General features: G+C 37.3%; 1 protein-coding gene across 5 annotated transcripts in view; it reads right to left on the bottom strand.

Annotated features, from left to right (window-relative positions):
• The window catches only part of glra1 (glycine receptor, alpha 1), a 120,739-nt gene that overhangs the window by 16,321 nt on the left and 85,183 nt on the right, over positions 1-19,235 (bottom strand). For all 5 annotated transcript variants that reach the window (XM_058649470.1, XM_058649466.1, XM_058649467.1 and 2 more), the window contains 5 exons: positions 16,321-16,544; positions 10,330-10,412; positions 8,278-8,415; positions 6,551-6,765; positions 5,374-5,523 (listed from right to left, as the gene is read on the bottom strand). In XM_058649470.1, coding sequence (XP_058505453.1) covers positions 5,374-5,523; positions 6,551-6,765; positions 8,278-8,415; positions 10,330-10,412; positions 16,321-16,544 — 810 coding nt within the window. The remainder of the gene's footprint in view (positions 1-5,373; positions 5,524-6,550; positions 6,766-8,277; positions 8,416-10,329; positions 10,413-16,320; positions 16,545-19,235) is intronic.

Raw genomic sequence — 19,235 nt, 5'->3', positions numbered from 1 at the left:
CAACACTATTTTACAGTTTTGTTCTAAGTGAGGTGAAGAAAAGTTTACAGGAATAATCAGTGAGTGGAATAACAGTGTTTTCTCTTTGATTGCCCTCACAACACTCACCTACACCACTCTTCATCTGTTTTCATTAAATATTCATCCACACTGAGGTGATGTTTCCACTTTCACTCGTTTCACTGATGAGTAAATGCATTTTTTATGCCGTGTCGCAGAGAGTCCTGGGTGTGAAAATGCAGAACTAACAGGTGAAGCGTCTTCTTTCCATAACATGTAAAAAAATTCTCCACAGTTACCTGAATTCACCTCAAACCATGAAATGAACACAGGATGAGACACAGTGAACTAAAACACGGTCAAACGCGGCTGTCCTACATTCACGCTGAGAACCTCACAGCCAAAAACTAATTATATTACGTAACAGCCTGATTTTTCCACCTTCTTTTTTTGTGAATGAGTTTGCCTTCAGAGCAAAGATTTAAAGTGACAGTTCAGGAAAAACAGATTAGATCCTTGAAAAAACCTCTTAAATCAATCACAGTATATTAAAAAAAAAAAAATAAAAAAAAAAAAAATATATATATATATATATAATTCAAACTGAATTCACAAAATAACACATTTCAACTTACTGATGGAGGCAGCAGTGGATCAACAACTCCTGTGTGTTGTGATGTTAAATTATTGTGGTCTAAAAAAGGGGAAAAATTGCTACTATAGATTCACAGCCAATACTACTAAGGCACGATATACTAAGAAATATAAATGAAAAGATTATGTACAATAAAATATTCCCCACTGTATCAAATATACATTAACTGAATAAATAAGGATATACAGAAGATTATTAAGTAAAGTGTGTAGAGCCTAATGTATACATTTAAGTGTTGAAATGCAAATCCTTAGACCACCACACTGCAAAAAACCCTAACTATCCCTTTAACAATACTCTCAAATTACACAACATGACGACCTGAGTTCACCTACAGTGTTTGTGTAACGAGGAGAAATAAAGAACAAAAATATGCAAAAAGGTTCAGTGTGGCAGATGTGGGTCACAGTGCAGCCTCAAGCTCTCTCGCTCTATCTTTCTCGTTCTTCCACTTTTGGCTGAGCGAGCGAGGGTTAGTGTCTGATTCACCTGAAAGCAGCAGCAGCAGCAGCAGCAGCAGCAGCCGCAGCAGCCGCAGCAGGTGGGCCGTTAATCTACCTCTTCACCGACCATCACGGCTCTGGGATTGGGGATTACAGCGATTGGATTTAGGGTTTAACGTTCATTCTTGTTTTTATTTGTATTTTTGTATCTATTTTACCTCAGAATTCTCCTTTAGCTCCTCACCACTCGTCCTTACTTTGCTTCTACAGGTTTTCTACCACTAACATTGTGTGTAAGAGACCCACACTGAGTCCTGGTCCTGGTGGACCCTCTAGTCCTGCATGTTTTAGATGTTTCCCCTGAATTAAATCATTGATGCTGGATGACAGGCTGACCATTCGGATCAGCTGGAGCAGGAAAAACATCTCATACATGTTCATTTAGAGTAGTTTCCCTTTCCTTTAATTCAGATTTATCCATGAGAGACTTCTTGAAATTTGAAGTTGAATTAAACGTTATAAAATATTAAACGCCCATGTCTCATTTGTGCTAAATAAAACATGGCTCGCTGCCGAACAGGAGGTCAAGACGATTTATTTTAGATTTTTTCTTTTAGTTTAGTAGCTGCTCTGGGGCTTTTTGATCGTGATCCTCACTGAAAAATTCTAGGTTATAGGAGAATAACTTTCTCCTGTGGTGATATACAACTAACATCCTTGAAACTTCTCTTTAGAATGGTACAGAATCCATACTGTGAAATTCACTCACTCAATAATCCTACTTTTTCATTGAGAAAGCAACAAATAATTGGGAAATATTGGCCAAATAATCACCTCTAATAACAATATATCTACTACTACTAATGAATGAATAAGTTATTTTCATTTATTCAAATCGGTTTTGACAGCGATATGATTGTTTTACTGTTTTGTAGGTGGGGATTTCTTGAAAAGTAGGGATTTTTTGTGACGTCATCAGTGAGTAGATTGTTACCTTCATTTATTGGAACATACTTGGGTGATCTACGGTGGCCCTGAAGTGCAACTCACCAACACAAATAGGAAAACACAACAACATTAACTAAAACAAACCAGTAAATGATGTTGTGTTTTAGTTAACGTCGTGGTAATGTTGATTTTTCTTATTTTTGTTGATGATTTACAGTGTAGTGTAGACAGGAAATTGGTAACAGAAGGACAAACTTGTCATAATCGTCCACACTAAGTAATTTGTCCACTTTTAGCTACTTGGTCCTCACTTTTGCTGCGTCCTTGACTTTTCACCTGCTTAGTGGGGACACGGGGGCCTCACAGGGACGCTAACGTGGAGGTGGGGGAGGCGTGTTGTGCTCACACACACACTACAACATGTCGAAGTCAGTCAAGCAACTGTGGTCATGACAGACACGAACAACATGCCCTACAACACCAGGACAGCACTCATGGACGCAGCCATGCATGAACATGACACACACACACACACACACACAGAGAGAGAGAAAGAATTTACTGCAGGCTAATTTCTTGCGGGTGTTTGCGTTTTCCCTTTTTTGTCCTTCACACACATGAACACAAAGCAGCAGTTTCACAGTGAACCAGTAGTGACAGCTTCACTCCTCGTTCAGTCACCGCGGCCCCGAGAGCTGATGAATCGAGTCGGACACGTAGAAGTGATTGATTAAATGCTTCAAAGGCAAAAAAAATCAACTTAAGGAAGAATAAAGGAGAGAGAAGAGAAGAAGAAAAAAGAAAGAAAATAAAACTGAACTGACTTTGACAGTTTTTTTAAATATAAAAATATCCACGGCGGCGACATGTAAGTCAGGTTTCTACTTTATCTTCATTTAATCCAAAGTGTTCCAACAGTTAATAAAAGAAAGAATATAATTATACTCTGCAGATGTTTGTCTTTGACTTCACAGCAACGTCAGGACTAAGACAGATGACAGACTGCTGCTGTGATTACAGTAAAAATGTTGTTGTTTTCCATCAAAAAAGAAAGATAAACCAATTTATTGACTAAAATTGCCATTTACAGTTATTTAAAACCACTTATGATCAATTCAAAATGACTTAATTGAACTGTTAAGTCCATGTGGCATCTTATCTGAAGCTTTTATCATGTTTTGAAGTAAAGATGTTGCATATTTGTCATTTAGGACGTCTGGTCCATGCAGACTTAATGTTTAAGGTTCAAAAGGTGTTTAGATGTTGCTTTGATAGTGTTATTAGTCATTTAAGTAGATCATTTTAGATTTTTGATTGTCAGTGTTTAGTAGTACTTAGCTTTGTTGTTATAAATTAAATTGATAGTTTCTTTTTGGTAGTTTTTTTATTTAAAACCCTTTGTAAATTCTCCTTATAAACTTTTTTTAAATGGGAGTAGCGTTTATTAGCGTTCACTGTGCAGAGGTCACAAAATAGACAGTTTTTATTTTATTTTTGTTCAAACCCAACAAACTAAACTATGACATATTCCCAAATATTCCCAATTCCATCACATTGCCTATAGGGTTGTGCTGAAAAAAAGGATATAATAACAATTTGTTTTATTTTTAGGTGCCTTTCTTGACACTTGACTTGTTGTTTTTGGACAATAAAAACCACACAAACATGACAACAACCTACGTTGGACATTATGTTTTTGTCAAGATTGACCTAAGAATATAATAACTATAACTGTAACACAGATAAATAATGTGTCCAGACACCACAGCCGCATTTTAAGTGTTTACAGACGATGTGTGGGTTAACCACACCACAGCTATCTATAATAATAAACTACACCACAATCCTTCCCTCATCACAGCCACAACAAATCCCTGCGTTACTGCTCTAAACAAAACCACAGACAGTCGTAAAGAAAACCAACATCCTCCCCAGACGCTGCTGCCCGTTCCGCCGCCTCATTCAAAAGTAAAAAAAAAAAAAAGGATTCAGTCAGGACATTAAAAAATCCCCAAAGACTGTGTTTGCCCTTGTTTCTTTTAAATTATGCATTTCCCAAACACAACTGTCCCTACAGGAGGAGAACTCCTCTGTCTTTATTTGTCCGCGTCGTGAATCAGTGATGAGTTGGGTTTGTGTTTGTTCTGCGGCTCCGTCTTTAATCAACCTCCGCATCAATCATTGATGACAAGAGACTCGCAAAGCTGCGATCAAACAAGCTCCAGGTCAGAGAAGAGCAGGGATTGGTGGGATTTGACTTTACTTTATTTTTAACAGCACTGTGGGCTTTATTAAGACGTTGCAGACAAAACATCCCTGTACAAACCACAGAACAACCGGAGGACCTGAGATGTTTTATTCTGCACAGAAGCAGGAGGGTTCACAGGGTGAGAAGAACTAAACTTAGAAAAAAAACAACACATTTGTGTTTTAACCGCTTTGTTTTTGTTCCATTTTTGAGAAAAAGACTAGGAGTTTTTGAGGATCTGAGGGATCCACATCCAAACCTGATACTACTACTACTACTGCCACTGCTGCTACTGCTACCACCACTAATACTACCACTATTACTACTACTACCACTACTAATACTACTACTACCAGTGCCACTACTACTACTACCACCACTACTAATACGACCAGTACCACTTCTACTACTACTACTAATACCACTACTATTTTTACTACTATCAGTACTACTACTACCACTGCCACTATTACCACTACTACTACTACTACTGCTACTACCAGTACCACCACAACTACTACTGCCACTACTATAACCAGTACCACCAATACTACTACTACTAGTAGTACGACTACTACTACCACCACTAATACTACTGTCTGTACAGATCCAGTTGCAAGGCTATTATTATTATTATTTGTACAGTATGTTAAAAAACCTTTTAATTTTTACTACAATTTCAGCTACTGCTAGTATAAGTTATACACCACTATACTATAAAATATTACGACTTTACTTTGAATTATTCTGACAGAACTTTATACACCTGATACATTTATTTTTTTTTCATTTCTTTTTTGTCCCGTCTCTCCTCTGTTGTCCCACATTTTTTTCTCCCTTTCACCGCAACCTACCGAGGCAGATTCTGCTCACTGTGCGAACTGTTCGGTTTCTCTTCTCTTCTCTGTGATGATTTGTGTGTTTTGTTTTTCAGAATTCTGTTTTACGCGGACAGTTAATGAACTTTTCGGTTGATCTTTCTGTCACAAAGAAAGGGTTGGAGGTGACGTGACGACGAACAAACAGAATGAAAATGAAGGTAAAAATGTCGTGACGACGTCTCACAGACGCGTCCTCACCTTCATGTGTCGTCGCCTCCGTCTGCTGAAGCGCAGCAGCTCCTTGTGTTGGCGAGCGATGAAGTTGACGGCGGCGTACTCCAGCAGAGCCGAGAAGACGAACAGCAGACACACGGCCATCCAGATGTCGATGGCCTTGACGTAGGACACCTGCGGACGGGGACAGAGGACAAGGACGCGTCAGATTATTGTTGACCTTTGTAGTTCAATAAAGGAACGAGGAATATAATGTGTATGCAAGATATATTCATCATATTTGTGTCTTTAAAGTCTGAAAATCATTGAAAATACACATTTTATTTCACAATAATTTTTTTCCCCTTCAGAAATTAATAAATTGAAACATTTAAGAAATAATTTAGTTTAAAATTAAATGCACACTGTTCATGACAGATGTAATATTTGAGAGAAATTAAAAAAAAATACATTATAATCCTGTCCTTAATAGATGCATATTCATTGTTATACATTATCTGATTCACGGTGTCCTAGATTAAACATAATATAGTTTAAAATATCAGGAAACATTTTGTGTTTTATTGCCTTTATTTTAAGTTTAATGTCCTGTGTACCTAATAAAGTGGCCAGTAAAATGCACAAATGACAAAACTGTCTTTTAATATGCACGTCACAGTTTAACATAAACATCCTTCTTTCCTTCCTTCCTTCCTTCCTTCCTTCCTTCCCCTCAGCTGTGATCACTGCTGTGCACAGGAATCACGGTTCACCTGTTTAATATCTGGAGCGTAAGACTTGGTTTGTGTGTTTGTGTGTTTATGTTTGTTGCCTTTTTAGGACCTTTTTTCTGTCCTTGTCAGGGCCAGTCGTCCTCACAGAGACCAAAACCTGGTCCTAATGAAGCAGAACCTCATTTAAGGGGAAGTGGTTAAGTTTAGGGACTACGGTTTGAATTATAGTGAAGTTAAGGTTAAAGATGAGGTTATTTTTGTCCAAATGAATGGAAGTCAGTGCAGTGTGTGTGTGTGTGTGTGTGTGTGTGTGTGTGTGTGGGATTACAGCTTCCCTGCACATAATTACACAATCCTTCCACCTCACGCAAACTCACACACCATGTTTTTTTCCCCCTCCTTTAATCTGAAAATCTCTTGTGTCACCACTACCTCCTCCCCCTTCACTCTCCGCCCATGTCTCCGCCCTTGTCTGGCGTGACGCTCACCTTGGGCAGCGAGGCCCTGGAGCCGGAGCTCTGCGTGGTCATGGTCAGCACGGTGGTGATGCCCAGACCCACTCGAGCCGGCGCGGCGTCCATGTTGATCCAGAAGGAGACCCAGGACAGGATGACGATGAGCAGCGACGGGATGTACATCTGGATCAGGTAGTAACCCATCTGACGCTCCAGGTGGAAACGAGCCTCGATGCACGTGAATTTACCTGAAGAAAAGAAGAAGAAAGAAGAAGAAATGTTCAAAGGAAACGACGGATTATGGAGGAAACACATTATCCTTTGTCCATAACAGTCACACTAATCTCTGTTTGGTAAATAATCTGATAAACACCAGAGCAAGCTGCATAGATATATATATATACAGTATATATATACTGTATATATATATATATAAACTGCATTTCACACGAGAACACAAGAAAATAAAGAGTAGAGCGCAAATTATTTACAAAACGAGAGAAATATGAATATTAATATAACACTTATAGCCTATTACGGTGCAGCAAGAACAACTAGTGTCATTCTGACACATCTGACCCACATAAGGTAGCAGGAGGGTTAAAAAGAAAAGATAGAAAAATAAGCAATAACTTAAAATTAAAAAGTGGAATCCCCCGATACATATTCTGCAATGTTTTGTTTTGTGAGTATATTGTTTTAGGAAAATCCTTAGAATATAATATTTTTGGGGGTATTTTAAATTTTAAACGGCAGAGTAGAGCGCAAATTATTTACAAAAAGAGAAATATGAATATTGTATATATGTAAACACATACACATAATATGTGTTACAGTTTCCTGTTATAATATGATAATGTTGTTTGTCATAATAACAATATTTTGCTTTTATTTTATGGTTGTTCTGTGACAGAGCGCAACACACACACACAAATGTGATTTTTAGGCTGCACTCCACCTACATATAAGATTATAAAGCTTTTCATGTATATATAAAATGATATCGTATGTGAGTTTAGATTATAACTACGATATAATCAAAGACGATCAATGGAAAACAAGGAGAGGAGAGATTCATGTGTGTGTGTGTGTGTTAATTAAAGGTTACACCAACATCTCAGGCTTCATCCACACTTCACTGCAAATGAGGTGAAAATGAGGTGAAAATGAGGCGAGAAAAGCAGAGAACAGAAATATGAAAGAGAAGAAGAAGGAGGAGGAGTCACGACCATGATTTGTAGCAGAAATGTGAAAAAAACACATTATTGTTCATTAATTGTTGGTTTTTAATTTTTATAAAACCATGGAAAGAATTAAATGATATCATTATGACGTATTTGTGTAAAAAAAGCTGCAGATGATGTCTTTATTCTGTGTGTGTGTGTGTGTGTGCGTGTTGATTAGTTCAGACTCAGAGTCATCACTCACACAGAGGTCGACGGTTGCTGTCGACACTGAGGAGATGAACGATCCACCTCCAGACGACACACACACACACACGCTGACCAGCGGCCATTTTTGAGTGTTTTTGTCGGGGGAAACTTTCGTCTAAAGTTTGTTTTGTGTCCGTTTCCAGGCATTGATATGAAAAAATAATCCAGTTCTGCACATAATCTGAAATTATGAACCACATACTAACTCACAGTTTCCTGACTCTGAGTCCTGACAGTGACTCTGAGACTCTGAGTCCTGACAGTGACGCTGAGACTCTGAGTCCTGACTCTGAGTCCTGACAGTGACTCTGAGACTCTGAGACTCACCTGTGTTGTAGTGCTTGGTGCAGTAGCGCAGGTCCTTCTCCTCTTTGAGTATAAACTGAGGTAGCGTCAGACCGTCGGCCACCTGCACCGGTCCTTTCTCATCCCACTCGAATATGAGGTCGTTCATGGTGTAGCCGACTGGAGGAGACAGAGACAGAGACAGAGGACGACAGGACAGTGAGACACAGGACAGCTTTGTTAACTACACTAAATTAAACTGAAATAAACCTCTTTCACACCAAAATCCATCGAGAACTTTGAACTTAGTGATGGAGGCAGCAGTGCATCAACAACTCCTGTGTGCTGTAATGTTAAAATTGCAAATTTTCTCTACGGACTTTGGTGTGGGAGGAGAAAAACACTTACAAACTTGATTTCCGAAGAAAAGTCTATTTGACAGTGAGATGAAGACGTGAACATATGTTTAAGATGTTGTTATTGGAGTCGATTTTATCATATAATTTTATCAAGAATCATTAAACCTTCACTCATAGTGCCACACTGGTGTTTTAACTGTTTCCAGTGTCTGTTTATTTCCCTGTGAAGCTTTAAATTCAAAAGCAGCAGCAGCAGCAGCAGAATTAGTCGTAGCTGACGTTCACTGACGTCATTGTGTTCTGCAGAAGACCTGAGATCTTTGAATCTCAGCTTCAAATTCTTGATTCAGCTCACGTTTGAGCCGAGAATGAAAAGAAAAGGCCACGAGAAGAAAATCTATATCATAACTGTGAAGCTGTCAGCTGCTCACTCACTCATTCACACATACTCTGTGTGTGTTTATGTTCTTGTATTTGTCACCTCTTTAGGACCGCGCATAAACACTGACTTATCAGGACCACTAGTCCTCATGGAGACCAAAACCTTTAACTAGTTATGGTTATGGTTAGTGACAACACTTTGGAAGTCAATGTTATGTCCTACGAGGAACCTATAAACCACATGTGTCAAACTCGAGGCCCGGGGGCCACATCTAGCCCGCCTTACAATTATATTGGGCCCAACATGTTTTGTCTTTCCTGCTCCTCCATTAACACACTTTTAATTAATACCACACATAAAGTTAACTTACCTGTAAAAGATATAAACAAATTAAATGTGTCCTTTGAAAACACAGAGCTGTAACCGGGGGGGGGGGGGGGGGGGTATAAGGGGGCTCAACCCTTCATCTTTTAGCTGTATAAGTCTAAAAATGACTGATTACAGCTAATTATTGGCTAAGATACACATGATTACTGTTCTACTGAGGGACAGCAGAAGAAATCAGGTAAGAAATGACTATACTGTATATATACGATTTACCGCTTGTCTACATTTATCTCCAACTGATGTGTATATGACTTTGAAACAGTCTTCTGAGGTTATTCCATGTGCATTTTTATGAAGAAAGCATCCTCTAAATTACTTCCTTTATTTAATCTACAAGCTTGGCTTATTCTGAATGTTATATTATTTATATTATTATTATATTATTTGACCTTGTCTGTATGTCCTTTAATTTCAGCCTCTTTCTGGAATAGATTTTGACCCTGAATAACCACAGGACGCAAGGACATTCTGGGAAAATGGGGACATTTTTTGGCTGGTATATGCTGGTCTTTACAACTTGAAAGGGCCTTTTAGATTAGATTAGATTAGATTGGATAAAATTAGATTAGATAAAATTAGAGTTGCACTTGTGATAACAACAGAGTCGGGTTCAGACAACTACTATAATAGGATATACATTTTTGAAAAACATACAAATGCAAAAATAGAGAATACAGTAGAAATACTATATACATATACAATTGATACTACAATTGTAGTATTGTATAATACGAGCATCAATACTACAAAAATACTGCAACTGTAGTATTGTAGTATCAACATTACTACAATTTTGTACTAAAGTTTTTGTTATTTTTTCTTGTTAACATATTATACAGTGTAGCCTTAGTCGAAGAAGTAAACAAATCAGGAGAAACTTATATACTAGAATTATGTTTATATTCAAATTAAAGGTTAGGTTTAGGTAATTATATGCATATTATATGTATATGTGTAGTTACTCACAACTCTCCAGCTGCATGATGCACGTTTGGACATCCATAGGGAAGTTCTTCAGATCCATGGGACAGGCCAAGATCAGTGTTATTCTGCAAACACACAAACACAGAGCATCACTTAGACGAAGAGGATTATCCAGACTCCAGTTAGCAGCAGCAGAGTGAGTCCTGACACTGACACAACCGCGACAGACCAGGACGTGTTTGAAATTTATTATAACATTTAATAAACACATGTTCTCTGTTTTTGGTGTTATAAAAAAAGAAGAACATCGATTCGTCCACCTCTGCTCTCCAAACTGAATCATGAAAAGTCAAACACGCAGAGTTCTATATCCAACCTGGGAAAAGTATCAAAAAAAAAAAAAACATGAAAAAAAGATTCAGAATCAATGTTTAGTTTTACAAAGACAGAATTAACATTTAAAAGTTACACTCAACACCTTTAGGACAAAATTGAAATGACTGAAACAAATCAACAGATTAAAATAAATTAGTCTGTGAGCAGGAAAAATCATTCTGCATTTTTGTTTTTCTGTTTGATGACACTATGAATTTAACCCTGTTCAATGAGTGAGTGCTTCTGCTCCTTTTTTCCCCAATATAATTTTCACTTTCCATATCTGGCAGTTATTTAACCATTTATGGATTATGGTACTGAGAAGCTGATGTCACACGGTAAATATGGGCGCAAAACTCTATTTTTCTGCTTTCCGGTGTCCATCCATCCATCTTCTACCACTTTTTGAATTTTCTAGATATCACAAACAGTTAATAACAACCTCTACGTATTTGACGCAAACAAGAATAGCATAGTAATGTGTTTATGGGTAAAAACTGTGTATGACTGATTTACTGTGAAACAAATACTTCACAAGTACTTTTTACTTGTGATCCTAACTCTGGAAATCTGAGTTCCCACTACAACTGGAATGCACCACAACCTCTCAGAGATGTTCCTAACACATGGTACATAATTATTTCATGTGTTCATTTTGACAGGACTAACTATCCTGAAAGTTTATTGTGGACATTTTTGATCAATAACAACAATTAAAAAATGTTGCCTACCCCAGCTTTAAAGATGATTCTCAGATAGATCCAGCAGGAACATTTGTCACAACACTTTATCATAAAAATGTTAATTTAATTAAATTACATGACTTAATAAAGTACTGCAGACCCACTGTAACACACACACACGTACCTCATGTACCAGATAAAGTCTGCTGCGTCTGCACATCGCTACAATTCTCTGACAGAATGCTGAATATGTTTAACACACACACACACACACACACACACACACACACACACACACACACACACACAGGAAGAGAGTCATCTGTGCAGATGTCCCACTTTCTCATGTGTGGACTTTCTGCTGCTTCCTGACACCTAAACGCCATATGCTGACTCAGTCAGTGTCTTCCTTCTTTTTATTCCCTCGCCGCTTCACCACGAGTTCAACCTCCGAGTGGTTTCATTAAAAATCCCACGTTGCTGTTGCAGGAGAACACTTGATCACGACACGGGACTTCTCTGATGTGAGTTTGGGCTCAAACTAAAGAAGAAAAGTCTCAATCTGTGGTTGAATTTCATTATTTTCAGCCTGTGGTTGAGCAGAGTTTTCAAAACTCATCATATCAAAACTGTGATGAATTAGCTCATTAGTAGTTTCTGTACGCAGTGAACTGACAAAAAACTATAACTGGATTATTTAGAAACTAAAGGAAACTACAACGTGATCATTCTTAACTGAGTTCTGGACGTATATTTTTCTGTTTTTCAAACTGATTTTTGGAGTTCTGAAGAGGATTTAGGCCACGTAGAAAACTAAAATTAAATCAGAGAAAAAAAACAAAATTATATATTTTTTCTCAGAATTCTGAAATTGAACTCTGAACTTGAAATAAAGTTAAGAATTCTGGCATTAAAGTCAGAATTGTACTCAGGAGTCAGAATTAATTAAATCAGAACTAATCAGAACTTTTTCGTGGAATTGTGAGATTTAAGTCAGAAATCTGAGATTAAAATCTGTTTTTTCTTTTTTATTAACAATATGTTATCATGAAAATATTCAAATGTGAACCCAATCCTAATCTTCTATATTGGAGATGATTATATTCTCAGAAAGTGAAGATATATAATATTTTATTTTATTTTGCATCTTCATGCACTTGAATGTTTATGAGATTAGATTAATATAGATAGATAGATAGATAGATAGATAGATAGATAGATAGATAGATAGATAGATAGAGGGGTCGGTAAGGACAATATTTTACAAGCTAATGTCCAAAATGGTCTATTTCTTCTAATGTAAACTATTCAATATCATTTAAAAATGTCAGATTTAAGAGACATGTTGGTTTAAAAAAGTAACTTGAATTTGCCACTGATTTTGTTTAAAATCTCTTTAATCTTTAAATTTTGTTTAAAGGCTCATAATTCTTCATGACTGTCACTTATGTGAAGAAATATCAACAATTAACATTTTTTTACTTCATCTCCCGGGCCAGGTATTTTTGCTGGCGGGCCAGTTTTGGCCCACGAGCCGCAGGTTGCTGACCACTGTGCTAATGTAGGTAGTGGTTTCTTTATTTACATTATCTTAGAAAAAAAAAGATTCTGTTGAGCCTTGTATTCAATCATCCAGAAATAAGACATCAGGAAAAATGACTTCTATTTTCTACACGAGACCACGAGTCACTTCAAGAGCAGCGGCTCGTCCGATCTCAGAGACGATACTTTGTCATCCAGTCATGAATTCTCCTCATGCTGCTGCTGCTGCTGCTCCAGCGACGGAGCGATAAACATCCCATAATAAAAAAAGAAAAAAAAGAGTAAACAGCATTTACAAGATCCATTTTCTCGCTCGTCCCTCGAGATGCTTTGATATCCCGAGCCGCATCGAGATTGAGATCGAGCGAAGCCTCGTTCTGATGTTGTCAAGTTAAAAAATGAAAAGCCGTGTATCGTTCTGATGATATTTATAAAAGGCCACTCTCTTTCTACGGCTGCTGCTGCTGGACATGAAGGTGAAAACTCAGGTTGATAACGGATCAGAGTCGCCTCTGGAATACTAAGAGGCTGAGTAGATTACCAACACCACCATCACCACTGCTGCTGCTGCCTCCTCACTTTTATTACCTCTGCTCAGGGTAAATCAGCAGCAGCAGCAGCAGCAGCAGCAGAGGCAGGATGAAAAGATTTGTCAGCTGAAGGCAACCTATAACTCTGAGAGCCTTGAGAAAGACGACTTACAGATACGGAGAGGAAAAAAGAGCCAACAAGGAAATAAAAACCTCCAGCTCTGGATGGATGAAGGTCTCTAGAACGTTGTCAACAGGAAGTCCTCCATCATCGTTTCTGCTTTAGTTTGCTGTCACTTGAAACATCCTCCCTCATCTCATGCAACAAATGGACACTTTTCCTGTTTACTGTTTTAAATTGATTTTAAATATCAGGCAGGGCCGTTTTTAAGGGATATGGGGAGCGTAGACTAAGGGGAACCCGGGGGGCCAGGTGTGAGTGTCTCAGTTTAAAAATAACTCTTATTTAAACTGAACTAATTTAATCAAGTACATAAACTATTATATTGAGGGTAAACTATTTATACTATGTTGACAATTTATTTCAATATAAACACATCATTTTTCACTTATTTATTCAACCACGTAAACACAACTAAATGAGCTAATTTTTCTATGTAAAGTAATTTCTTCACTGTTTTCCCAACTATGTAAAAACTACAGCAACATGTGGAATAAATTAAGTTAAATTTGTATCAAGCAGGTAAAATAATTAATCTTGGTTAATGAATTTATTCAATGTGAACATGAGAAAGTAATTAAACTACTAAAACAACTTCATAAACAAACGTTACTAATTTATCTTTGTAAAATGTTTCTCCAACTACGTAAAATGAATGAATTAAACCACATAAAAATGAATTAACTAAACTAGAGATGTAACGATATGAAAATTTCATATCACGGTTATCGTGACCAAAATTATCACGGTTATCAATATTATCACGGTATTGTTAGATGTGTTCAAAATGTTCCAAAAGTACTGAACACACACACACTGAAATCTTTTAACCAAGTTTTATTTAAAAAAAGATATTTTATATTATATGATTATTATTATTATTATCATTATTATTATTATTATTAATAATTATCATCTGACTGACTGACACACACACACACACACAGGTCCTCACTCTGTGTCGGATAATAATTAAGTAGCAGCGGTCGTACACAGCATAAAAATAAAATAAAAAAACACAGAAACAAACACATTTTGGTCTGCTACGGTACCTGTCGCCTGCACACTACTCGCTTTCGCGAGACAAACCATGACGTTTCCCACTATTCCGAAATCCCGTTTTTGTTGACTTACCCGCTGAAAAGTTGTGTGTGGTGGTCACGGAGATGGCTCATCATATTGGAAGTGGCTTCGCGCCGCGAAGTTCGCGGAGATTTTTTTTTTGCATTTTCTGCACAAGGATTGATTGTCTTCAATTATTTTACTCTCAACACTCTTTAAAAATACAAAATATGCCCAGATTTCTGATTTTACGGGGGGTAATCTCTGGAGCGTAGGTGGCTTCAGCCGTGTTGTCGCTGGACAGACAGTGCAAACTGCGCATGCGCGCCCGCTTGAGCGAGTGCCGTTCAGGTGCTGCTGCTTCTCCAGGAAATGAGCAGTATCACTGTGAGTTTTTCGGTAATCAGTTGCGGTAATCAATCACGGTTTTAACGATAATTAAAATTTGAAACGGTATGATAACCGTCGGGAATTTTACCGCGGTTTATCGTCATACCGGTAATCGTTACATCCCTAAACTAAACAAACAAATGAATTTATCAAATTAAACTACCATTTTTCAACCATGTAAAACTAATGAATTCAAAATAGTTGCACTGCCCACACAAATTTATGTAACAACACAAATGAATTAATCTACATTAACAAATTCAATCAACCACATAAACTAATTTATCTTAATTTGTTCATTAAAATCGATTTTTTCAACCCTGTAGCTACAGCTAATTATTTCAACCACTAAAAAATAATTAAACTACTAATTTATTCAACTACTTATCAGATTACAACTCATCAGTGTCATGTTTTGAAATTAGAGAAAAATCTGGCGTTTCTGAGGTTTTTGGCAGCGGTGAACTCGTGACCCGGAGCCTCGTTAAGAACTTTCCAAACATTCTCACGGGGCCCGACTCGGCTCAGGGGCCCCAGACAATTACCTGCTCTACCTGCCCAGTTTCTGCAGCCGCGCCTGCCGAGCAGATAATGGAAGGGTTTTTGAATCAATTTTCCTCCAATTTGACTCTTGTTTGTGAGAGATTAATGATTTTCTGTAGCTTTTGTGGATCCTCGTTTTTCACCTTCAATAAACGAGCTGGTGTTTTTATTAACTGCAGTTTTTTTTTTTTTTATTGTTGAGATTTGACAGAATGTTTACGTTTATTTAAAAAAAATAAAAGAAACTTGAGTTTGATGCCAGAACGCTCAGTGACTAGAATAAATATCAAACAAGGTGAATTAACCTGAGGTGAAAAGTAAAGAATTACATTTACTCGCGTTACTGCAATCGTTTTTTGTGTACTTTACCTTTTAAAGTAAATTTGTAAAATTTGTAATTTTACTGTTGTGAATGATGAGGACAAGTGAACGATGAGGACAGGTGAATTGACGTTACTTAAGGTCTCTGTGTGAGTGACATTTGTCACCTTTGACCCATTTTGACTGACACATTATGTGTTTACATATTTTATTTTGTCAGCACTTACGTTTGTTAAGTTTTGCCTTAAATTAATAACAATTCATGTGAGATTTGTGTTCCCTTGTTCTTTTTGCACGACACAAGAACTTAATGTGAGTACATAGACCAGTACTTTTACTTGTACTTAAGTAAAATGTTATCAAAATAGTGGAACTTTTATTAAATGTCCCTGGAGCTCACACTCACCGTATGCTGTAGAGCACGTTGCCGTTCTTGGAGATGCGCAGCAGCTTGTTGTCGGTGGTGACCTCGTGGAAGTTGGCCCCCTTCTCGTTGGCGAAGAACAAGTCGGGTTTCCAGATGGAGTCCAACATAGACGGGTCGAGGTCCAGCGAGTCGTCAGGATACTCGCTGTACGCCAGCCGGGGGTCGTTCCACTGCTGCCGCAAGAAGATGTTCACTCTGTAGTCCTGAGAGGAGATGGAGACAGAGACGGTGGACCATCAGAGGACCACAACGAGAGACAACAAGAGACGTTTAAGGTGTTTTCTAACACACATAAATACAATTTAAACACAATAAACCACACAAAACAACAATGAAATTGTACACGCTGCAAAAACTCATTTACAAGAAACCCAGAGGTCAGGATTCCAAGATGACAAGAACACTGCTAATTTCACTATTATTAGCACTTTTGTATTGTCTTTGTTTCCCAGTAAATCAGTCGTAGACATGTTCCTGCGCTGTTTGTGTGAGAAAATACCACATAGAGCGTGGTTATCGACTGGTATTGCTAACAATAGCATAAGTGGTCGGGACAAGAGGTGAAAAAGGATTGATCCTAACACTATGTGCATCATTTTGGGGAAATCTATTTTTTTTGTCTCTTGTAGACAGTTTTCCTCTTGCCAGGAAAAGCTGAAGTCAGGACTAAGTGGTGCTTCTCTCTTTGCCTTTAAAAGCTTTCCTTTGTTTTTGACATGAAAAATGTATCAGAATGCAGATCCTTTGCAACTAAACCCCTCCTCAAAGAATCATTCATTTAACATCTCTTTCTCCTCAGTTTTTTGAAATCTAAACGTTGAGCCCAGAGGATTTGTCTTTGAGGAGAAAACCCTCTGTCTTCTCTTCATCTCTCCGTCTATCTGTCTGCCTGCAGTATCTCTCCATCTCCTCATGTTTGACTAAAGAGCGAGCAGCAGCTCGGTGACCTCCAGCTTTGTGCCGCGACAAATCTCCGAACATCAATCTGCTCGTCTGTGCTTCGTAAAGAACAGAAAAACTATCATATACAACTGAAAGGTTATATGTTCTACATTATGTAAATATCCACATTTACATAACTTATCCTATATTGTATTTATATTGTTATCTTTTTTAGTATTTTTGTGTCCATTTCCATTTATACTATACTTATACTAGAATCGTACTGACCTCTTTGCTGCTGAAACAAGTGATTTCCCTGGTGGGAGATCAATAAAGTCTAATCTAATGTAATCCAATCTAATCTAATCTAATCCACAAACCAGAGGTACTTTGTTATTTGACATTGAAAAACATGTATGTATTTTATTTTATTTGAATTAAGATTGAGACTAAAAAGAAAAATTCAGGTTAGCAATTAAATGCTAGCAATCATTTTTTTTTAATGGCAAACTCGCTACAGCTACACAATCTATGTAATTTGTGTCATGAAAAGATAATTGGTTCTTAATAAATGTGGTGAAAAGGACCGGACCCAAAACTGGGCCCTGAGGAACACCCTTTGTTATTAATTCAGGGAACTTCTGTCTTTAAATATATAAATGGTAAATGGTCTGTGTTTATAAAGCACTTTACACTACACAGCTGCCAGGAGCAAGGCAGGGTGAACTGTCTTGCACAAGAACACATTGGAGCCGAGAATCAAACCCACAACCGTCCACAGGATAGTATTAAATTCTAGCTGTAGGTTTAATGTTAGCTGTAGGTTTTTCATGGCAAACTCTCCAGCTGCACAATATAAATAATGGTGTCATCAGCGTAACAATTGACTTTGCAACCACTTCAAGATGAGAATATGTCATTAATAATGGTGGTGAAAAGGAGTGGAACCAAACCTGACCCCTGAGGAACACCCTTTGTTATTGGTAAACGAATTCTGCTTGTATATATACACATATATATACTGTGTAGAACTCTGTCATCTGAGGAGAATCTGAGGTGGAAGATTTGAGAAAAAGATCTCAGATGTTGCTCGAGGCCACAGCTCGTCACGATCGGTGAAATCTCTCATATTCACATGAAGCAGAAAACGACATATGGATGAAGGCCCATAACCAGCTGCTCAGCCGACCGCAAAATCCTGCCTGTCATCCATCTCTTCATCTGCCCGTATCTGTCCATCCCTCGCTTCATGTGGAGTTACGGCATCGTGAGTCAACGGTGCAGTGACCCTTAACAAGTCTGTTTTTCTTATTCTTTCCCTCCTCACTTTCCTCCACATCTTTGTGTCCCACATCATCCTCATGTCACTGAGGAAAAACCTCTCACATAAGATTTATTCTTTATTTTTTCCATCTATTCTTTATTAAGTTTCTCTGTTGGACATATGTGATCCTGCCTCAGAGAAACTCTGGCTCTTCAGAAAGAGCAGCAGTGATGGTCCGCTGCAGATTTTTATCATGTCGTAAAAAAATTAAAAGTCATTTTCTTAATGCCACACATTTCATTTTATTTAATTTTATGTTAAGTATTGTTATAGTTTTAGTACCATAAACCTGGGTTTTAAATAATCCTACATATTGCACCCATTTTTGTAAAAGCTTTCATATCAATTTTAAACTTTTATTTTCTACTTTTATTGATTGATTGATTGATTTGTTCAAAACATGTGTTTTCAAATTTCAAATGTCAAGTTTCATGTAAAAATAACTTTTTAAATTTTATCAGTGATTATGAATTTATTAACATTGATCTAATATCAGGTTATTTTCATTTTGTTATTTTTATTCAGCAAAATGGGTGACAAACCTTTTTGATTTAATTCTGTATTCCGTTTTACACTGTTTATTTATTCCGTATTGCTAATTTAACACTTATTCTAATACAACACAAAGCAAATGTTTCGTTATTTTACATAGATTCTACCCTTTTACAAACATACCTATGGGTCGTAT

The sequence above is a fragment of the Solea solea genome, chromosome 14 (assembly GCF_958295425.1).
Source record: "Solea solea chromosome 14, fSolSol10.1, whole genome shotgun sequence".
Lineage (NCBI taxonomy): Eukaryota > Metazoa > Chordata > Actinopteri > Pleuronectiformes > Soleidae > Solea > Solea solea.
The sequence above is the reverse complement of the archived record's forward strand: the minus strand, read 5'-3'. Positions and strand labels throughout refer to the sequence as shown.